Source organism: Pelecanus crispus, chromosome Z (genome assembly GCF_030463565.1).
Source record: "Pelecanus crispus isolate bPelCri1 chromosome Z, bPelCri1.pri, whole genome shotgun sequence".
In the NCBI taxonomy this organism is placed as follows: Eukaryota; Metazoa; Chordata; class Aves; order Pelecaniformes; family Pelecanidae; genus Pelecanus; species Pelecanus crispus.
In genome coordinates, this window is record NC_134676.1 from 59,663,596 (window position 1) to 59,686,172 (window position 22,577).

Below are 22,577 nucleotides of genomic sequence, written 5' to 3' on the forward strand. Positions count from 1 at the left end.
GGCCTCACCAGTGCTGGGTAGAGGGGAAGGATCACCTCCCCTGCCCTGCTGATAATACTTTGGCTAGTGCAGCCAAGGATGCCATTAGCCTTCATTGCAGCAAGGGCCCATGGCTGGCTCATGTTCAGCCTGGTGTTCACGAGGACCCCTGAGGCCTCTTCTGCCAAGCTGTTTTCTAGCTAGGTGGCCCCCAGCATGTACTGGTGGCTGGGGTTGTTCCTCCCCAGGTGCAGGACTTTGCAGAGAAGCTACTCTGTAGTTGGCAGCTTCTCAGTGCCATGCAGCCCGTCTGCGGTATGCCTCTGGCAAGGTTTGGGCAATATGCATCTAGATTTTTCAGCAGCACTGTCTGAAGTTGAAGGTATGGTTTCTGCCATGACACGAAGATATAATGTAGCATAATGGCAATAATGCTAACTGAGGAGGAGGAAGGAAGGAATAAACTGAGTGTGCCAGCACTTCCTTTCCCTTGTTGAACTGCATGAGGTTCCTGTCAGCCCATTTCTCCAACCTGTTGAGGTCCCTCTGGATGGCAGCACAACTCTCTGGCGTATCAGCCATTCCTCCCAGTTTGGTGTCATCAGCAGACTTGCTGAGGGTGCACTGTGCCCCATCATCCAGCTTATTAATGAAAATATTGAACAGGACTGGATCCAGTATTGACCTGTGGGGTACACTGCTAGTTACTATCCTCCAACTAGACACTGCACCACTCATCATCACTCTCTGGGCCTGACCATTCAGCCAGTTTTCAATCCACCTCACTGTCTGCTCCTCCAGCCCATTATAAGCTTGGATTAATGAAATTTGGATTTCATTAATGCACATTGAGATATTGGTGATCTGAGATTTTCTGGGACAAGATTAATTTTTTAAATTTATATTTCATGTTAGGCTTTGTTCTTTAAACCTGAAATGCCTTGTTCTGACACCTTTGAGATGCGTGAATTTTTACTTGCACTCTATGAATAACATGCTGTGTGGAGTTTTTGGGTTAGGGCCTCTCTGGCCTTCAAGAACAAAAAACCTGTGGGTCGTCATTCTCTTGGGACTCGGCTGCAATACATTACTGTGTAGGATTTAAACAAGAATGTGGAGATCCACATGAGCTAAGTGATAATCAAAATGTTGGACTTGAAAGAAGCAAGCTGAATAATAGCAAAAAATTAAGGGAGGAATATGCATTATACCAATAGTTTGAGCTATGCTTATGGCCTCTGAATCCTTCTGTGGTACCATGGTAAATGGTCCACAGGTTGTACCTGGTTTTGAACAGAGACGTTACCCTGTAGTTGGCAGCTTCTCAGTGCCATGCAGCCCGTCTGCGGTATGCCTCTGGCAAGGTTTGGGCAGTACTCGTCTAGATTTTTCAGCACCACTGTCTGAAGTTGAAGGTATGGTTTCTACCACGACACGAAGATATAATGTAGCATAATGGCAATAATGCTAACTGAGAAGGAGGAGGAAGGAATAAACTGAGTGTGCCAGCACTGTTTAAATGGAGCACATATGCAAATATGCACAACTGAAGTTGAAAGAATTGATTTTCACGAGACAGTTCAGATGGACCCGTACAGCCCATGAGATTCTTTGCCTGGTAAAATCACAAATAATTAAAGTTACAAACCTCTAAAGAGATCATGTTAGTTGAGAGCCTGTTCTTCTTTATTGCTTGGGGACAGTGAGAGTTCTCACTGTTCATTTTCACTCTTAAGTATAATCTATGTTTATGCAGTTACTAAAAAAAAAAGAAACAAATGAGATTGGTAACCTCCATTGCACACTAGTTGAGGATGTGTTTGGAAATTTTCATTAGTAAATTAACTTGTACTCAGACCTTCTACTCAAAAAATGCCCTTGCCTTGCCCACTTGGAGAAACTATAGTGAAATAAGTTAGCACTGGAAATTAAAACTTAATTTTATACCAACACCCCTGCCTGCAGCAGACTTCCTTATTTTTTGCCTAGAGTATCAGTGCAGGACTTAGAATAATCAATGTCATAGATACAAGCCTGCAAAATTATGAAAGCTGAAGAAGTGTGAACTGATAGGGCTATAATTTAGGAGATGATACTAGTGTCACATATTGTTTCAACAGTTAAAGAATATGACAGAATGCAATCTGTTTTATTTCAGCACCTTTTACTTGGTAGTCTGATATCTTACTTTTAAAGTGAAAAATAATCTACCTTTTCTGCCATTTTTATGAGAAAAAATATTTTTAATGAGCTCTGCCTGTGAAAATTCCAGTAGAGAAAGATAAAATTCAAATCTAATAATAATTTAAATGTCCTAAACCTTGATTGTGGTATTCAAGGATATTGAATACATAACCTTTGACTAGTTTTACAGGTATTTTTAAACTTCAGGAATGACCTAAAGGGAGCTTTTTTCTATGAATGAGGTATCTGTTGATAACTGTGGCTTGTCGAAATATTAAGAATATAGTCATTACAGTTTGTATGTAAGCACATGAAGTTGTTGCAACTCAGAATAGAGGACAAATGATAAAATATACTCAGTTAACTTGTTACGCTTTCAATAGGCCGTCAATGATACAGAAGCACTGTTCAGAGTTTAATTTTCTGACTTGCAAGTCACTGCAAATATAAAATATTTGGCTTGAGATAGTAATTACTTATGTATTAGCACCTAATTCTACTTCCTCTCAATTTTGGAGGAAAAATGTCATAGTTAAAATTTATCAACTCTCCTTTTCAACTATTTGTAAAAAGGCTATTTCTTAATTTCATTAACCAGTTATTTAACTAATTATGCTTTCCCTCCCTCCTTAGCTGTAATCCAGACCTAAGTATGCATATTTTAGTTATGCACTTTATGTTCACATATAAAAATAAAGCTTAGTGTATCTTGTCTAAAATACACATAATTAAAAAATAAGCTAGAAAGCCAGAAGTAAATTCTGCAAAAAAACTGGGGGGAAGAGCCATCTTAGAAAAATAGTAATTGCTCTATTTGACTTTCTTCACTTTTTATATTGCAAAAGCAAAATTTATTTTGGTTTGGAGTTATGGTTGATAGTAAATACAGTTATAGAATCATAGAATCGTTTAGGTTGGAAAAGACCTTTAAGATCATCCAGTCCAACCATTAACCTAACACTACCAAGTCCACCACTAAACTAATTCAGGGTAGAGTAGCAATTTCGTGTTTCCTGGCTTGGTGGCTGCATTATTTATAATGAAAGTAAAAACTAGGAATCATTAAGATGGGAAAGGACCTCTAAGATCTTCAGTCCAACCATCAACCCAACACCACCGTGCCCACTAAACCATGTCCCCAAATGCCACATCTACCTGTTTTTTGAACACTTCCAGGGACGATGACTCCACCACCTCTCTGGGCAGCCTGTTCCAATGCTTGACTACTCTTTCTGAGAAGAAATTTTTCCTAATATCCAATCTAAACCTCCCCTGACGCAGCTTGAGCCCATTTCCTCTCATCCTATCGCTGACTACTTGAGAGAAGAGACCAATAGCCACCTCACTACAACCTCCTTTCAGGTAGTGGTACAGAGCGATAAGGTCTCCCCTCAGCCTCCTTTTCTCCAGACTAAACAACCCCAGTTCCCTCAGCCACTCCTCATAAGACTTGTTCTCTAGACTCTTCACCAGCTTTGTTACCCTTTTTTTGGACATGCTCCAGCACCTCAATGTCTTTCTTGTATTGAGTGGCCCCAAACTGGACACAGTGTTCCAGGTGAGGCCTCACCAGTGCTGAGTACAGGGGAACAATCACATTCCTTTTCCTGCTGGCCACACTATTCCTGATACAAGCCAGGATACTGTTGGCCTTCTTGGCCACCTGGGCACACTGCTGGCTCATGTTCAACCGGCTGTCAACCAACACCCCCATGTCCTTTTCGGCCAGGCAGCTTTCCAGCCACTCTTCCCCAAGCCTGTAGCATTTCATGGGGTTGTTGTGACCCAAGTGCAGGACCCGGCACTTAGCGTTGTTAAACCTCATACAGTTGGCCTCGGCCCATCGGTCCAGCCTGTCCAGATCCCTCTGCAGGGCCATCCTACCCTCCAGCAGATCGACACTCCCACCCAGTTGGGTGTCATCTGCAAACTTACTGAGCGTGCACTCAATCCCCTCATCCAGATAATTGATAAAGATATTAAACAAGACTGGCCCCAAAACAGGTCTGAGGAACACCGCTCGTGACCAGCCGCCAATTGGATTGAACTCCATTTACCACTGCTCTCTGGGCTCGGCTACCCAACCAGTTTTTTTACCCAGCAAAGAGTACACCTGTCCAAGCCATGAGCTGCCAGCTTCCTAAGGAGAATGCTATGGGAGACAGTGTATCTTGTCTAAAATACACATAATTAAAAAATAAGCTGGAAAGCCAGAAGTAAATTCTGCAAAAAAACTGGGGGGGAAGAGCCATCTTAGAAAAATAGTAATTGCTTTGCTGAAGTCCAGGTAGATGAAATCCACAGCCTTACCCTCATCCACTAGACAGGTCACCAGGTCATAGAAGGAGATCAGGTTGGTCAAGCAGGACCTGCCTTTCATGCACCCATGTTGGCTGGGCCCAATCCCCTGGTTGACCTGCACATGCCTGTTGAGTGCACTCAAGATGAACCGCTCCATAATCTCTCCCGGCACTGAGGTCATGCTGATGGGCCTGTAGTTCCCCGGGTCCTCCTTCCGGCCCTTATTGTAGATGGGTGTCACATTGGCAAGCCTCCAGTCATCAGAGACCTCCCCTGTTAACCAGGACTGTTGATAGATGATGGAAAGTGGCTTGGCAAGCTCCTCCGCCAGCTCCCTCAGTACTCTTGGGTGGATCCCATCCGGCCCCATAGACTTGTGAGCATCCAGGTGGCATAGCAGGTCATTAACTGCTTCCTCCTGGATTATGTGGACTCCATTCTGCTCCCCATCCCTGTCTTCCAGCTCAGGGGGCTGAAAACCCTGGGGATGACTGGTCTGGTTATTAAAGACAGAGACAAAGAAGGCATTAAGTACCCCAGCCTTTTCCTCGCCCTTGGTGACAATGTTCCCCCCCGCCATCCAGCAAAGGATGGAGATTCTCCTTGGCTCTCTTTTTGTTGTTGATGTACTTGTAAAAACATGTTTTATTATCTCTTATCACAGTGGCCAGATTGAGTTCTAGCTGGGCTTTTGCCTTTCTCATTTCCTCCCTGCATGACCTAACAAGATCCCTGTACTCTTCCTGAGTTGCTTGCCCCTTCTTCCAAAGGTGGTAGACTCTCCTTTTTTCCCCTGTGTCCCAGCAAAAGCTCCCTGTTCAGCCAGGCCGGTCGTCTTCCCCGCCGGTTGGTCTTATGGCACATGGGGTAAAAGTTGTCAGAAATTTGTGTGTCTTTTTTTATATATTAGTAAGTGTTTAAGGTTCAGAATCAAATAAATGTAAAGCTAGCCATCTTTAGATCTATGAAGGCACCCAGTCAACTTGCAATTTGGGCTGTAGGGATATGCAATGCAGTTGTCACACTGTTCTTGATTTATTCTTCCATATAAGTGCCTTCAGATCCGGGGTTTTTTTCCAATCCCTAGAATTTTTTTTTTCCTGCCCTCCCTATAACAAAAACTAATGTTGTTTCTAACCCGCCATACTATTATCTTAGTCCTTTCCAGCATATGTCAGAATATAGATCTTATCCCCAAGAATCAAAGTAATTAAAAGTTATCAATAATAATGTCTTTTAAGTTGTTCTGTATGAAAGTTAGTCACATTCTATCATTTTTTATGTGTGTAACTGTTGCATTGTTGCGTTTGAAGCCATTAATTTGTGTCAGTATGCTTGGCGCATACTTCTGGGGAATTCTTTAATTTTTGTTCAACTTTGGCTCCTTTCTTATTCCCTTTCTCGTTCCCTCTCTTTTCTTGCACAAGGCAGGCATAATATTCGCATTCTTAGCTCCTTCTCCTAAGCCCCAGTTCTTCACTCAGAATAGATGTTATTTCTTCCTGCTATCATCCCCTGCAAGAATTGTTACCCACATTACATATAGTATCACAGTCATACCTGCTTTTGTGAGGGGGGTGTGGGGTTCTTAGTGTTGGGGTTTGGGTGTTTTCTTTTTGGTTGGGCAGAGTAACTAATTTTTGCCACTAAGCTGGTAGATGTCCTAAAAATAACTGTTTTCTTCATAAGCATGTGAATTGTAAGCTGTCATTTGAGTTCCAGTCCTTGAACACCGGATTCAGTGTGCTTCTCTTTAATAACCACAAGGCTTAACACTGGTGTCTTGAATAAAATTAATTTTGCGTATTCCCAGATATTCATGTCTCTGATGTATTATGATATCCTTTCAGCAAATCAGTCACCTGTGACCTTTCCAGGGTATTTATTTATTAAAAAATTTATACCAGACCAGGATCAACAATTGTTTGTCTGTTTTCTGTTTGGAAAGTAAGTTGGGAAGTCTGTGCTTGCATTTCATTTTTCACAAACTGAATAAAGGTAGAGTGTCATTCTACATGTTAGTAGACTTTTAAAAAGAATTTTGCTGAACTGGTTTTGGATGAGTGAACAGATGAGCAAGAGTAAGCACCTTGACTCTCATAAAGAAGACAAATTCAGCTGGTGTCCTTTTATGTATCAAATATTAGGTATCAATATTGAATGTAACGTAGTGAATTGGTCTCTTTCTTTACCAGGACTTCAAGTTCATTTTTGTGCTGCATGTCTTTGTCTTTTTCAATATAACTTGTACAAAGTTACTTCCCAGTGGGCATTAGCTTTGGAATTGCCTTGCTCAGAGGTTGTGCTCCAGCTTTGAGGCTACTTCTTACCTTCAATGAAGCAGAGCCAATACTGAGACTGTATGTGGAGATTGTGGTACAAATCAAAGGGCTGACTTTGAAATAACAAGGGGTTTGGAGCTCCATAAAAAGCACCACTCTGTTACAGTGAAAGCTTTTAACTGTTCTAGTAGCCATGTATGAGTGCTGTACTGTTCCTATTAAATATTAGAGCAATGAAGAAACTGAGCAAATAGTTTGAACAGTGTGCTCTATAATTTATAATCCATGTACCCAGAATACAAAGAAAATAGGTTTTGAAGAGTGTTTATTTTTCTGAGGAAAAACCGCAGAATTTTAAGTATCTAGGAAGCCCTAGAAGTCTCAACTTCTATGGCAAATTATCATACATATTACTGAAGAGTTCAGAATTGTAATCTGGATAGACAGACTGGCAGGAAGCCTGTCAGACCTGCATTGGAATTTTTATCAAAATCAGCCTACAGAAAGAGAGCATTTCTCTTTAGGATAATTTGACTTCTCCTCAGCTATGAGTGTTTCATTTGACAAACCATGAGCTTTTCTAGTATTTGAGATATTCCTCCTAGAAAACATGATTAACAGGTGTTAATAGGTGATTCTTTTTAACTAATTTAAGTGCTTATTGGCAGTTAAACTTGGAATTACCATTACAAAGTTGTCATGTACCATTTTTAAAACAAATGATGTATTTAAAATCTGAAGTTAGTGTTAGGCTTTAACATGCACCATTGATTTTGTTTGGCATAGGTAAATAAAAGCAGGGAATATTTAACATGATTGTGTTATATTTGCACACCACATGAAAGGCAGTCATAAGCACAGCTTCTAGTTCCATTTGAGTTGGAAACTCTGCATAGACAATTGGCTTTGATTTGTTTCTGAGGTATATAAAAATCCATTTTCCAGTTTTTGCCACAGGGCAAATAGTAACTAGTAACTACTTTGTCCCAGAGCAGTGCATATTTGCTGAATAGCTTAAACAAAAAAATCAAAGTAGATAGGTAAGCTGGACTGACAGACTGGAGAGAAGACTTTAAGACTTTGTTTGATTGTGGATTGTTTAGGGATATTTTTGCTTAGGTTGCACAGTGAAGCTAGAAAAGAGTTTGCACCAGGAACTGGCTTGGCCTCACTGCAAGTCAGCATTCTTGGGTGGAGGGTTCAGCAGCTTCGAGTGTTTCAAGGAAGTGAGCTGTAGGGAAGGAGAAGCAAGGAAAAAACATTGCCAGCATACGTCTGTAGTTGTTAGAAAAGTATTTAGCTTGGTCACTGCTAAATATAACCACAGACAAAATTATAATGCACTGTGGGAGTTTCTTAAAAGTCTAGACCAATGTATCCATCCATTATTTTACGCTTGACACAGTACTACAGATCAGATTCTTGTGCCAGAAATTGATCTATGTTTCTCCCAATACTGATTAATATGATTGCCTTGTATAATAGCAATAATAACTTTCCTGCGGTCTTCAGTTCATTTTGAAATTGCTCAATTTAGATGAAAATACTGAATGAAAATTTTTTCAATACTCTGAAAATTTAAATAGTGTGAAAACACTTTAATATTGGCAAACTGAAATCTATTGGAGTCCTTTCCTTCCTCCCAACAAGCTATTTTTAAACGAGACACTATGACATAGGTTAAATTTTTCAAACATGACTCATGTTTGGCATATGACAGGTCTGGTTTTATTGTTTTGGGATAGTTTTTCAGCAGTGTTTAAAAGACGCAGTGATCTGTGGGATGGTGATGTTTTCAACCACATATTGCAAAACTGAGACACACAAAACTACCGATTGCATTTTAGATTTTTAAATTCTAAATTTTATTACTTTAAGTAACAAAGTAAAATGTTCTGAGAGGAAGCAACCATTTCCCAACTTCCATTAAAATTAATGTAGTGCAAACTTGCTAACAATGTCAAATTCTAAATTAAAGCTGAGTTCTGCAGCATCACCTGTGTTTTATGAATAGCCAAAATTTAGAAAAACAATTTAGTTTGAAACAAGGAAGGTGGGGCAAAAGAAACTTCACAAAGACCTTTATAGTAAACAGAGGTATTGAGATTGTGAAGTGAAGCTTCCTACAGTGAAGAGTAGAGGAGGATGAACAGCATGTACATATCTTGAACTTTTTCTAAAGCCATGGACAAAGAATTTAATTTCTCTTTCTCCTGAATGTTTTCCTGCCATTCCCCTACTTTTGTCCTAATAGCTTAGTCTTTCTGGTGCTTTTGGATTCATGACTTGGCCATTTGGAAGCAACATTTGATATCTGTGATTGAAAACTAGTGCTTATTCTGGCATGGTATGACTTCACTTTTTCTTTCCATCTTTCGCCAGTGCTGAGTATATCTTGACTTTGTTATTTTTCCCTTATCTACTCCAACTTATTCTTTTATTTGGTCCTGTCTCTTCTCTCTCCTTCAACCTTTTCTCCTCTTTCTTTACCCCTCTCTCTGTCACCCCCTGCAAATGACTTGCCATGCAGTGAATGTATTTATGGAAAGATTCCCCTCCCATATTTAAGAATTAACTTTAAAAAACATTAGAAGACTGTATTTTACATGTATTTTAAAGACTGTTCTTTAAATTGGAGAATTTTTATCTAAAAATTTAGATTAATTTTTCAGTGTCTATTTTTCTGTACAAACATGCATGTTTGCATAAAAATTGTATATAATAATGTGTGTTATTATTACAACATACTGCTTATTTGGCTGTTTTGTAGAACAGAGAAAATGTGGGTGATAAAGTGGCAGTAACTGGCTGACTAGCTTTGAGTTAGTGTGCATGTGTGTAGTCTTAAAATACTTCTACTGTAATTGCAAGAGAACTTTGTCAGTACTCTGCCAAACACATACTCAGTCCTTTATGCAGAATATAGGTACTGAACTCTCTATGTTTGAGCCAGTATTACATGACACAGACAGTCAGAAATTCCATTTGCATTGAATGGGTATGCTTTTGTTTCTAGATTACCAATTGAATTTTCAGCTGCTTTCCTTCTGTTACATGACACTTGGTTTAAAATATTCTCATGAGACATGCTTTCCAAACTTTCAATGCAACTACAATTGTGGGTAGTCTTGATGAAAGAGCTACTGTTCTAATTTTCATTTTGCATATACAGTGAAGACTTTCCTTTTTCATTGTAAAGGTACAACTGTGATTTACTGATTCAGATTTTTAAATACAGAAGTGTTTGTTAGGACACAGAGCTGGAGAAACTAAGAATTCTGAGATGCCATGATGACGAGCATTATATGAACCTAGTGAACATTTTGTAAAAATAGTGACTGTCTACTTTGTGAACGTATTGAACGTAAGTTCTAGTATCAATGGTGGTAAAAACCAAACTGAATATTATCCCTTAATAATGAAATATGGTGTGACTAAAATAGGTAATGTTTGAAAAACTAAACTGATAATTTTTAATCCATAAAGTGTCCCTGTTTTGTCCCACTCTAGTCATCCTGTCGTCCATTCAAGTGCACTGCTTTTTTCAGTTCAGAATCTGGCTACTGATTCCCAAGTTACACTTCTGAGCAGATCCATAGCTACTCTGTTCTCTTTCTTAACTGAAGCAAATACTGCTAGAGGGTATTTTTTCAGCATTTTCTGTTTACTTGCTTTGGAGTTACATCCATCTCCTAACTACAGCTATTTTTGGTATAAACATAAGGAAAGGAAACTTTCCTGAAATAGAACAAAGACTGAACTTCTCAGATCACCAACTAAAATTGAGTAACTATATCAAGACAATAGTATCTTTAAATTAACATGTCAAACATATTAGATAATGCTGATACAGTACATTAACAAATTAATTAACTACTTTTACTGTTCTAGGATATCCAGTGTTAAACAGAACCATTGTCTGTATTGGTATCTCAAGTTCACTTGTTGACTCTATTACAAGGATTTCTGGCTGCTTCATTAGTAATGGCTAAAATCATTGCTTTTCATTCAATCTTTCATTTTTCTAACTTTTGTCAAAATACAAATTTGTTTGAAGCAAACAAACTTTTTCTGCTGTTGTAAAAATAACATTGTTTCATCTCCCAGATGTTAGTTCATAAAGATCTGCAATTTCTGGTGCCAAAAGAGCAGCTAGTTTTTCCGTCCATCAGAGTTTTGCTCTGTTAGGATTTTGCTACAAATGCAGTGCTGTGATGTTCAGGTTTGTGCAAATTTTAGCAACGTTTTCACAGTATGAAAGTTCTACTGCAAGCAGCAAGATTAAAACTTATTTTGTCTTCTGTATTTTTTATACAGCAGAAGAATGTTGATTAATGTGGAATAATTTCACATGGGTTCAGTTGCTAATGATTAAACTGTTTTGTGATTTGTACAGATAAACACAAGGACTGCTCTGGTGTAACTTTACATCTGACACATCAAAAGTAAGCATCTTGAAAAATACTTACCTACTACGATTTTTTTTTCATCACCAGAGAAGGCATGGAAACCCATCCTTTAGATTCCTTTGGAAACATGTGAAATAAAAATAATACATACTTCACAATGTTAAGAATTTTGAAGCCATGTGTCATCTGTTGGCAAAAATTTTCATTTCCGCTAAGAAACTTGATGAAACGGTGCTATCAGTACTGCATTAATCCAATTTAAGAGCTGTAAGATGATAGTTTTGTCCTATTTCATATACTTTGTAGAAGATGCCTTAAAAATTGTAGCTCGGTATGAAAAAAATGAGGGAAGGGGAAGTGCTACGTAACAGCTCTTTCTCAGTAGACCAGTTTCAGACAAATCCAACATGTAGAAATTAGTGGTGTTAAATGGTATTGCATATCGTGTCACTTGCAGTCCGGTTTTACAGAGCATTTGTTTAGCAGAGCTTGGGTTTTGAATTGCAGGCAGCCTTTGATTGCCGGAATGTATCTTATGATGTCTGTGAACACTGTAATACCACCGGGTGAGAAAGGTGAGTCGTAATTCTACAAAGTTGATTATATAATTTCAGCATCTGATTTATTTTTACTGCTCATTGCGGAAGAAAATTTAGCAGAGACTTGCTGAATTGCAGATGGACAGATTAATTGCTTAATTAATCAAATGATGAAAAAATTAGTTATAATTTTAAAACTGTATCATATTTCCCAAAGACTACATCTGCAAAGGCGACCAATGTTGTAGAAGACAATGTTGTACAAACAATAATGACCTGTGCAATACAGAAGTTTCTAGGATTAAGAGTATTTCTTTATTTTCATCTTAATATTTTACCAAAAAAGCCATACGTATTTTCTTAACCTCCCCCACCGTTCCCCCCAAAAAAAAAACCCCACATAAAATTTTTTGGACTCTTCATCTACATTTGTGCATTCATGCTATTTGTGATTTACTTAAGAGTTCATTTTTTCTACCAGTAAGGAGTTGCTCTTTAAAAATTTTATTCCTATGTTCCTAGTTGGTTAAAAGGTCAAAATGCTGAAAATACATTGTAAAAGAGTTTCCAAACAGTTTCTATTCAGAATTCTACTCAGTGGATTTTATCTGAAACTCAGCTTGGATAGTCCCAATATCATTTCTTCAGGCTAGCATGGAATGTTCTGTTTTTAAGGAAGTTGAACACTGACCTTGTATTTTCCTATGCTGCACCAGAATTTTAAACTAGATATCTGAGAACACCGTTTGTCCCATTTATGGTTAGCTGCCTAAACAGGATGAGGTGGTCTACTAACTCCAACTGTTTGGTGAATTCAGCAACTTGAAATCTTTTTTAATTTGAATTGAAACTTAACATGTTTTGCTCTTCAGTATGAAAACGTAACAAACTGATCCCCCCCAAAAATACTTGATCGATGCAGAAATTTACTTTTTCAGCTGGAGGGGTGAGCGAAAAGCACCAGTTCTGTGCCTGTTGATAACTGCCTTCTTATGTTCAATTGAATTTGCAGTTCTGAAGTAAAGCATGAAGCTTGTTATAGCAGGAAAAATGCAGCCAGTCCCCGATACCTCTCACAGAGGCATTAGTAGAGGAATTTCTCTGTAGGCTCTTCCTTAGCTACTGTTACTGCACCTAACACAAGTACTAGCCTGCAGATCTTCTCGTACAGCACTTCTCTGCCAAAGTCTGCATCTAGGCCTGGAACGACAAGATCTTAAAATCAAGCCTTCATTATAAGTTGTATCAGTTTAAAATTATATGAGTTTATTTTAATTTTCTCTTGAGTAGACTATTTACCATAGCTATGTTTATTTTAAGTGTCCCTCAACATACTCTGTAAGCAAATGTATTACTTCAGTTTGTTAAATAGTGGTAGCGTACTCTAGAAAAATGCTGAGTTTCAGCCCCATTTTGTATGTAAATCATCACAGGTAGTAATTTCAAGTTATTTGTGCTGTATTTTATTAGTTTTTCTTTACAGGTGTCTTGAGATAGACACTGCAGAAATACCAGGTATTATCCAGTATCTTTTGAAATTGTCTGTTGTCCAGTGTAGGTATACCTTTTGTAAACAGCTTTCACATGGAATGAAGTACAGTACTGTAACTTTTCTCTGATAAATAACGTGTTTTTCTTCGTTTATTGCCATCATATTTTAACAGTGGTTGATGCAGACATTGCCTGCCATTACAAAAGGTTTCCAATGCACCTTTTTGCCTACAGAGTTCATACACACAGACTAGGTAAGAGTTTTAATGCAACTTAAGAATATCAAATATTTAACAGAAAAATGCTGACACAACATTTTTTTTAGAAGTATGTCTTATGTTCACATACATATTGGTATGTTACAGGTAAAGTAGTCAGTGGATACAGAGTGAGAAACGGTCAATGGACATTGATTGGTAGACAGAGTCCACAACTACCACAGGTTGGGTTTTTTTTTTATTCTAACTGTAAATTTTAATTATCTTTATTTAAAACTGAGAAGCTGAATTCAGTCATGTACCCACAGATTTGTCTCATGGCGTTTCCACTAGTACATATTGTGCCACTGGAAGTGAATACTGCCGAGTATTATGATTACATTATGATGCAAAAACCATTCTGAAATTACCTTTCAGACGTGTAGCACTGTCATTCTCGTGTGTGTGTGTACTGACGTAAATAATACGAGACACTTTCACTAATCATGGTGAATCATCCTCTCTTTCAGGCATTCTATCCAGTAGAACATCCTGTAGATGTTAGCTATGATGATATCCTAGCAGCTAGATGTGTGTTCAGTGGTGAAGGCAGAACTACAGAGACACATATAGGGTAAATTTCCTCCTTTTGCTCCATTTCCTAACCCTTTTTTTCCAAGGTGTTGGTTATGTGTAGAAATGTATTTGTTTCATGTCTTCTTCCAAGATAATTCTAACAAACTGTTAAATTCTGACAGAATGGTCTGTTTTGCTGTCCAGTCTGCTAAAGATTTAACTCTACACAATGTTCATTGCCTTTACTTACGTGAATAATCACTTTGCTGAAGTGTTCAGAACATTTCTTAGGTGAAGCTATACTGCCTAAACACCTTAGTCAGATGTTGAGCTGTTCTGCATTTAGAGAAGGATTCAGAATATCAATTCTAAAAAATGTACTAAGTTGAAGTTACTGACTGTTTAAAACAAAATACTAAAGCTTCACACTTTCTCTTATTTCAGAAAGAAAATTTATGGAAGCTTATAAAATACTGATATTTTGACCCATCATAAAAATCTAACCTTAAAAATTTGGAATAATGTACCAGTTACCTTTTTTTTTCCAATATAAAAATATACAGGCATTTATGAAAAATAATGAAAACATAAATGACTAGTAATGATAAATAGGAAAATCTGAACTGTGTTTGTCAGTGATGCTATTCAGCCAAAGATGAGAGAGCTCTGTAAGATCAGGTTGAAAAATGTAACTGTAAAAATAGATGTAATATGAACATTCCCTTAACTGGCTCCAGTTCTTTGAACTGTAATTTACTGCATATATAGAGATATGAAGATACGCCGCTGAAATCTCTCCATTCTGGAAGTATGTGCTGCAGCCCCCCAAGGGACGAGTTCTTTACTACACTGAGCACCCTAAGACTGCATCTGAGTACAGGGTTAAGGATTTAACACAAATTTATCACCTTTCAGTGCATAGTTAAACTAGTGATGCGTAGCAGCTGAAGCAAAATGAATTGAGGTTTTGACAAAAGCTGTAACACTAACAAAAATATATCCAAAATGTTAATTGAACTGTAGACCTTTTTCCCCCCCAAGTTCTAAAAGTTTCTGTCATGCTTCTGTAACATTCTCCAAAGCAGTTCCTATTTGTTCAATAATCCTTACAGTTTACAGTCCTAGCACGATTATGGTCTTTTCTTTCAGTGTACTAGTACGCTTTCAATGGGGGAGTAATAGGAACAGAAATTAAATAAACAAGCAGACCTTTACATTTTTATTACATAATTTCCATCTGTGAATTTTGAGAAACAATGCATAAGCATTTTAAGCAAATATTTAAACTATTGCACAAAAGCTGATGCATAATATGGAAGGAAAATAATTGTCACCATAATATGAAATGAATGGATGAAAAGGAAGGCATTCACAACAATGCTGGGTATATGGAAAGATACACAGCTAAAATAAATTAAATGAAAGTTGTTGAAATCTTAGAAAATGTTGCCCTTATGTTGCAATTGTTTTGCTCCTATTCAGAATGACTTGCGGGTCCAAAAGAAATACTCAAAGAACCTTTGAGTTCCAAATACAAACACTGAAAAATGGGAAATGCAAACGTTAAAGGAAAGCTGTGAAATATGTAGCTGAAAAGAATCAGATCAAGTCTGCATGTTCACTTTCCCAGTCTCTGTATTTAATTTGCTGCCTGTGTTTTTGTTTTTTCTTAAACTAGCTGAAAGAAAGATCTTAAATCCCTTATGTGATTTATCTATACTGTATAGAAGTCTGGGCTGTCCCAACCCGAACTGGGCTGTCCAGAGAGGATCGTGGAGGTTCTGTTATTCCCTTGGGCTAAATTAAGGTGAAACGGCACCAAATTATGGGTTAAACACTGTATTGATGGTAAACGCCAACCCCAACCAGGAAAACCAACGGCACGCAACGTGGGTTCTAATCCAAATAGTTGTAAGAGGAAAGGAAAAGTAAGGAAGAGGAGGGAAAGCGAGTTATCGCCAGCCGTGGATGCCGCGATGCCGATGCCGAGCGCGGCAGCCCTGCGGCACTGGGCACGCCGCTCCCGGAGCGCAGGGCCCCGGCTGCGCCAGCAGCGGGTCGGGGAGGCTGGTGCGGAGCAGCAGCCAGGGGCAGCGCTCCGGCAGTGGGGGTGTGCACGGGGCTCCTCGGAGCTGTGTCTTCGGTAGGCCAGGCCCTGCCTCTAGTCCTGCCTCCCTTGAGGCTTGTTCCAGAATGTTCTCCGGCTTCTGCGCAGGCGCCATCAGACCCTAATTTATCGCTGTGTGGGCCTTAACTGGTCCGCTACAGTGTTTGAGACATTAACTCTTTCAGTCTCACAAGGGCTAAAACGAACTTGGAGTTCATTTTGGCCATTCACCTTTCCAAAGCTGATCAGTTAAAGCTTAACCATTCATAATACAAGATAACTGTAGTTAAAACATGACATAATTCTCAATATTACACTTTCTTACCTGTGTAATAATTTCTGTGATAAGTCAACTAGTCATTTTCATATGAATGAAGTGTCATTTTTGGCCAAGTCTATTAGTCAGTGTCTAACTTGCAGAGGGAGGATAGATGTTCTTCTTTTGCTTTTATTCCTTCCTTACTGTGCTGTTTGTTTCTTTACACATTCAGTCTTGGGTTTTTTCATGTTTCTCCTTAGTTACACTAACTGCTTTCCATTATCTTACATTATCTCATGAACCCCGTTGTTCACACTAACCTTTTTCATCCTGCTTCCTGTCCTAGACTGAGAAATTAAAATAGGTATTGAGGCATACCTTTTAAATGTCTAGAGTTTGGCAAACCAAGGTTCAGAAGTGAAACCTGATTTTGATTGTGCAATTGACTACATACAAGTTCAGGGTAATTACATGAGCACAGACTTAATGCCTCTGGTGTAAAGAGATGAGGCAGGACTCATCTCTTCAAAAGTTTAATAAATCGTCCATTTCAGTTAGCTGGATTTCTCCTCAAGCTCAAACTTTTGCAAATTAAAGAGTTGAATTATCCTTTATCAAATAAGGAGGACATTGACTATTCCTAATTTATAAAGCAAGATTTCTTCTAATTTTTGCTACAGACTACTAAGTACTCCATGCAAGCAGCCACTGCATTTTTATAACAGATAACTTTATGATGTTTCAGGGTAAACATTAGAGTTGATACAATGTCAAGTGGTATATACCTTACCAGTCTAAGGGATATCAAAGAACTGGAGCCCATTCAGTGTAAAGATAATGTCTTTGTAAAGGAAAGTGCCATTGGCCATGGTGGCTGCTTGTTTTTCCAGTTGCAATGTAATGTAGTGTCTAAAACTTAACAGACAGAAAATAGTGCAACCTGTATCTTTCCCTTTCAAAATATGTTTAACAGGTATTGTACCATTCAAGAGATGGTTTATGTGCCTGTAGCAAAACGTTCCCATTCAGTATTTAAGATTCTTTAACTGCATTATCTTGCTTTTCAATGCTAAATCCTGTGTTTCATCATGCTTCACTGTGTACTGTTAATATACCAAGACCTGGGTAGGGTTCTAGATATCTATGGCAGTGGTGTGAAGGTGGTTAACAGGAATTTTTAAATTTTATTTCCTTTTAACTTGCGAGTCAGCTTTTCTACTCATTAAACTCGTTCATAAAACAGGGTTTTTCAGGAGTTCAAACATCTGATGGGAGGATTCTGGATTTTTTGTGAATTTACTGAAACTGTTGTTGACAGCATATTTTTCTTTTTTTTTTTTAACTGTAAATATTTAAAATTATCAACTTTGAAATGTTTATACACAGTAACATGTGTCAGGTGAACCAGAGTTCATGTGGGTTCCACGTGCCCTTTTCTACTGGAGTATCCTGGTTTCGGCTGGGATAGAGTTAATTTTCTTCTTAGTAGCAGGCATAATGCTGTGTTTTGGATTTAGTAGGAGAAGAATGTTGATAACACACTGATGGTTTAGTTGTTGCTGAGTACTGCTTATGCTAGTCAAGGACTTTTGTTTCCCATGCTCTGCCAGGTGCACAAGAAACTGGGAGGGGGCACAGCCAGAACAGTGGATCCAAACTGGCCAAAGGGCTATTCCATACCATATGACGTCATGCTCAGTATAGAAACTGGGGGGAGTTGGCCGGGGAGCAGCGACTGCTGCTCGGGAACTGTCTGGGTATCGGTCAGTGGGTGGTGAGCAATTGCATTGTGCATCACTTGCTTTGTATATTGTTATTATCATTATTATACTGTCACTATTAGCATTACTATTTTATTTTATTTCAATTATTAAACTGTTCTTATCTCAACCCAGGAGTGTTTCTCACTCTTACTCCTCCGATTCTCTCCCCCATCCCATCGGGGCAGGGGGAGTGAGCGAGCAGCTGCGTAGTGCTTAGTTGCTGGCTGGGGCTAAACCACGACATGGAGTTCTAAAAAGGCTGCAATTCTAGTCGCAGATATTGGGAGTCCAACAGTGAAGTTAATGCTTCCTAAAAGCTTAAGCAGAGCTTGCCAAATCAGAGTCTGATTTTTGTGGTCTCCAAGGGATGCTAAATTTTCAATGCATGGAAAAATACCAGTTCCCCTTCTGAAACAGTCTCGTCTCCCATGTTCCCCTTGTCTCCCCTCCGGCTGCTGTCATTATTGTTGCTATGGTGAATAAATGAATGCTGCAGGATGTTGCTGGAAAAGTCAGTGCTGACGTCTTTTGCAAACAGCTAATAGGCCACCCCCGTATCTCTTTATGAGTGCGGGCTCACTGGTTAATTGTGAAAGCTAATTAAAAAATCTTAGTATAAAACACTTCATTTTGTGAACCTTTCTTTATAAGTCCTAGCTTATTCCATTGTCAGGATTGTAGCTATAAATAAAAGATAACATCCTATATGGCAGAGGAAAAAAAAGCAGAAACAGATCATGGTTGCACAGAGGCCCTGTATTGTTTGCTTCACAAAGTAATATTTTTCAGAAAACATTCTTCCTTGCACCAGCTGTTTTTTCTATTGAAGACAGGATTATGTAGCAGTACAGTAGAGCCTCTTCTGTTTCGAGTACATGCACAACATTTATCAAAGAACTGAATTTTGCTAGCGTTTAATCATTCCTCTTGCACTCATGTTTTCCATACAGAAGCTTGTGATCAAGTTATTCTCAAGATGGCAGTGCTATCTTCTGTTTAAGAGATATTTATGGTGGCTTAATATGTAATGAAATTAAGTTTTGCTGCATTAGAACCAGTGTGATTGGCCAATAAAGGGATGAACTTGAACAGTGCAAAAAACTGTCATAAAAGATAGCTGCTGAAATGAAACATAGGCATTATTTGCAAGGATTTTAAATTAGGTTTGCTCCAAATTGACAGAGAAGTATATGAATGGTGATGTAATGAATGATACAGTTCTGTCGTATTTCATCAGAACGTGTATAGTTGATGACACACTGGGGACTATGAAGAGCATACCGGGGAAATGAAAAGGAAGAGCAGTTTAAATAGTTGATGCAATTTTCTGTAGACTTAAAATCAAATTATTAGGAATTTCTGAGATATCTGGGGATTTTGTGCAAAGTGGTATTCTCTAGTATAAACTGAAAGAAACTTTTGATATTCACTGCAATGAAGCTATTAAATATTTTAGCGTGGGACTTACAAACATTTCATTGCAACTTTTTAATATTCCTTTAAACGAGTTAGATGAATTGCATAACAGCTATATTCAGCTAATTTTTTCCTAACTGCTGCATTTTTTCTCTGTGGTGTAGGGGAACAGCCAATGATGAAATGTGTAATTTTTACATTATGTACTATATGGAAGCCAAGCATGCTGTCTCGTATATGACCTGCACACAGAATGCAAGCCCTGAAATATTCAGAAATATACCACAAGAGGCAAATATTCCTGTTCCTGTTAAGTCTGATATGGTAAAGATGACGCATGGACATCATGAAGGTGAAAAAAAAATTGTAATCCATTTTATTCGTCTTTTTATGCTCACTGATGCATTTGTCTGTGTTGCTTTGATATGCTAAATTTTCATAAAAAGGAAATGCAATTCTGAATAAAGTTCAAATAGCCAATTATAGATCATCATGGGATTCTGCTCTTGCTTTTGGTGGAAGTGTCTGCCATAGTCTTTTGTCCATTTCTTCCTATTGTCATCTTTAAATTTCGAACATATTTTTATAGTTGCATGAGCTGTGTACCCAAAAGATTGACCTATTTTCTATGACAAATATCAGTACTTTATATTAACAGTTTCTTAATATTTGCTTTATCATCTACCTATTCCCTACAAAGTTGAATCATAACATTTCTGTAGTTTTCTGGATCCCACTGCCTCGTTATGGAAGGAATCAAATGTTTATATTGAGCACTAGTAGGCATAGAAGTTGCACTAGCAGTATTATCCATAATTAATCTGACTGGTATGACTGTGTAGCAAAGTACAAACTGTAATTTTTTATTCCAGTTGTTTTACTGCTGCACTGTTTGGTACAACTACTATAGATAGATAAAAATACCAAATGTTCATTTCAGAAGGGTTTTTTTTCCCCAGTAGGAAGATACTCAGTTCAATTCACACACAGATGTTAACATCATATCCTAAATCCATTTTTCAGAAACCAAGGATGCTGATAAAAGTTCTTTGCTGCAGCAGGCCAAAAAAGAAGAGGAAGAGATTTTGGATCAGGGTATGTACTTATTTGTTCCTATGTCAAATAAGGGACTGACTAATGTAAAATACTGATAAATTATATCCTGATTGTTAACGAGTTATGTAGTTTTTAATCTGTTTATCTTTAATTGATGCAATTTGCAGTGTTCTGTACAGCTAATATGACTGAATGCTCTATAAGAAATAAAAAAAAAATAGTCTAACACTGATCTCTAGCCCTTGTAGGTAAAATTTATTAGTGCATTTTAATCTCATTAGATATTCCTGTTCTTGGTTTAATTTGCTGAAGAAGGTTGTAATTTATGCGTAAGTGGAATCCTAAAGAATGGACACAAAGAGGTAGTCCTATAGCATGTAACTGTTCTATATTGTATATGTAACACTGTGCTATTAGCTCTTTGCCTATTTCTCAGTTTGTATTACTATGTATGAGGGAATAATATGTTCTTATGCTTCAATATTGGTTGTACATACAGCGGGTTGAGTGCAGCTAATGTTTAATAATGAATTACTTTTCATTACATTTGTGTATGTGTGCATATACGCCTAACAACTCATGCAAAAATGTGTGCAGTACTTAGTTGCAGGAAAAAATCCATGGCTGTTATAAAGCTTCTAGAAATATGTTGAATGTTATTTATGTTTTAGAGATACATTAAAATAAGACTGTATTTTAAAGTTCTTGTGGATCGTATGCTATTAGATAAATACTGGTTTAGTATCAACATTTTTGTTGATATTGAGGAGGAGACCTCATCAGCTAGTTTCCTACGGTTTTCATTGAACAACATTGAGGTTCAAGGACTAAATAAATTAAAGACAAATTTCCTTTTGCCTTTTATGAGAGCAAAGTTACGCTGGTGTTTAGAATTTTTTATAACATCTCCCAAAGGGGGTAGATTTTCTATATACTCTACCATTTTGCAGACTTAACTCAAATAATTAAGTTACAGTTACATAAAGACTAGCTTCTAGAGTGTAAGAGCGTCTTGACTGAAAGTACCTTAGGCTACTAAAGACAATATTTACAGTTCCATATCTGAAACTTATCTTAGTCAATTCAAGATGGATTTTTTAGAAAGAAATACAATTCTGATTTTTTAAGCCTATTCCAGAGCAGAATGAGCTAGCTGCTTACAAATTTGTATCAAGATTTATGCTGACAAGCTTCTTTATCCTGTTACTAATAAGCACATTAGGATTTGGTTGAGAATCTTGTTATCTGTGTATATTATTAAATTTGTTAATGTTTGAAACAAAACGTTGAAACAAGGTCCTGTTTCTAAAATCTTTTTCATTTGTCTTTGAAATGTGTTTCAAAGCCACATTTCTGCAATGCAGTCTCATTTGCTGAGACCACTATTTAGTATACATCCTCATCTAACGTGTTTCTATGGAAACACACTGCATTGTTTTGTCCATTTAAAATTAGTTGGGTTCATGATGTGAAATATCAAAACACAGTAGCTGCCAAGAGAGAATTTTGTTTCATGTTCTTAGTTGTTATTTTATGATAAATTCTCCCATCATTTACAGGAGCCTAGCTTCAATTTTGCATTGATACCACTCTAATTTCAGTTGAATTATGTATGTGTAAACAAAAAAGGCAAAAGGAAAAGTCAGATCAGGTTTGGTTTTCTTTTTGTCTCCGAAGAGGGGAAGTTGGGTGGCTGTTTTAGAAAGCAATTTTTGGTCCTACAAGCACATGAACACCTGGTAAGATACGCTGGGAAAACCAGGAGCTGAAAGTGGTCTGCTAAAATGCGCTGATAAAAATTACATAAAAGCTGGAGTCTGGTTTTGTGGGCCAAAGCGGTTTTGTGTAATTGTGTCGCCAATTTGTTGATCTCCTCAAGTAACTTTAGTGAGTTAGCCAATATCAACCAAAGTTGAACAAGGTCTTAAGGACAGGAAAATTCTACAGTTTGGAGAGAGAGGGCAGTAGACCCCTAAGCTGCACAGAAGCAAATACATAGTTTCGCTGAGGTAAAGGTT

At 37.8% G+C, this 22,577-nt stretch overlaps 1 protein-coding gene across 7 annotated transcripts in view; it reads left to right on the forward strand.

Annotated features, from left to right (window-relative positions):
* The window catches only part of PAM (peptidylglycine alpha-amidating monooxygenase), an 83,762-nt gene that overhangs the window by 32,176 nt on the left and 29,009 nt on the right, over positions 1-22,577 (forward strand). For all 7 annotated transcript variants that reach the window (XM_075727172.1, XM_075727173.1, XM_075727174.1 and 4 more), the window contains exons 7-13: positions 11,143-11,191; positions 11,663-11,730; positions 13,359-13,439; positions 13,551-13,627; positions 13,913-14,016; positions 19,668-19,855; positions 20,527-20,598. In XM_075727172.1, coding sequence (XP_075583287.1) covers positions 11,143-11,191; positions 11,663-11,730; positions 13,359-13,439; positions 13,551-13,627; positions 13,913-14,016; positions 19,668-19,855; positions 20,527-20,598 — 639 coding nt within the window. The remainder of the gene's footprint in view (positions 1-11,142; positions 11,192-11,662; positions 11,731-13,358; positions 13,440-13,550; positions 13,628-13,912; positions 14,017-19,667; positions 19,856-20,526; positions 20,599-22,577) is intronic.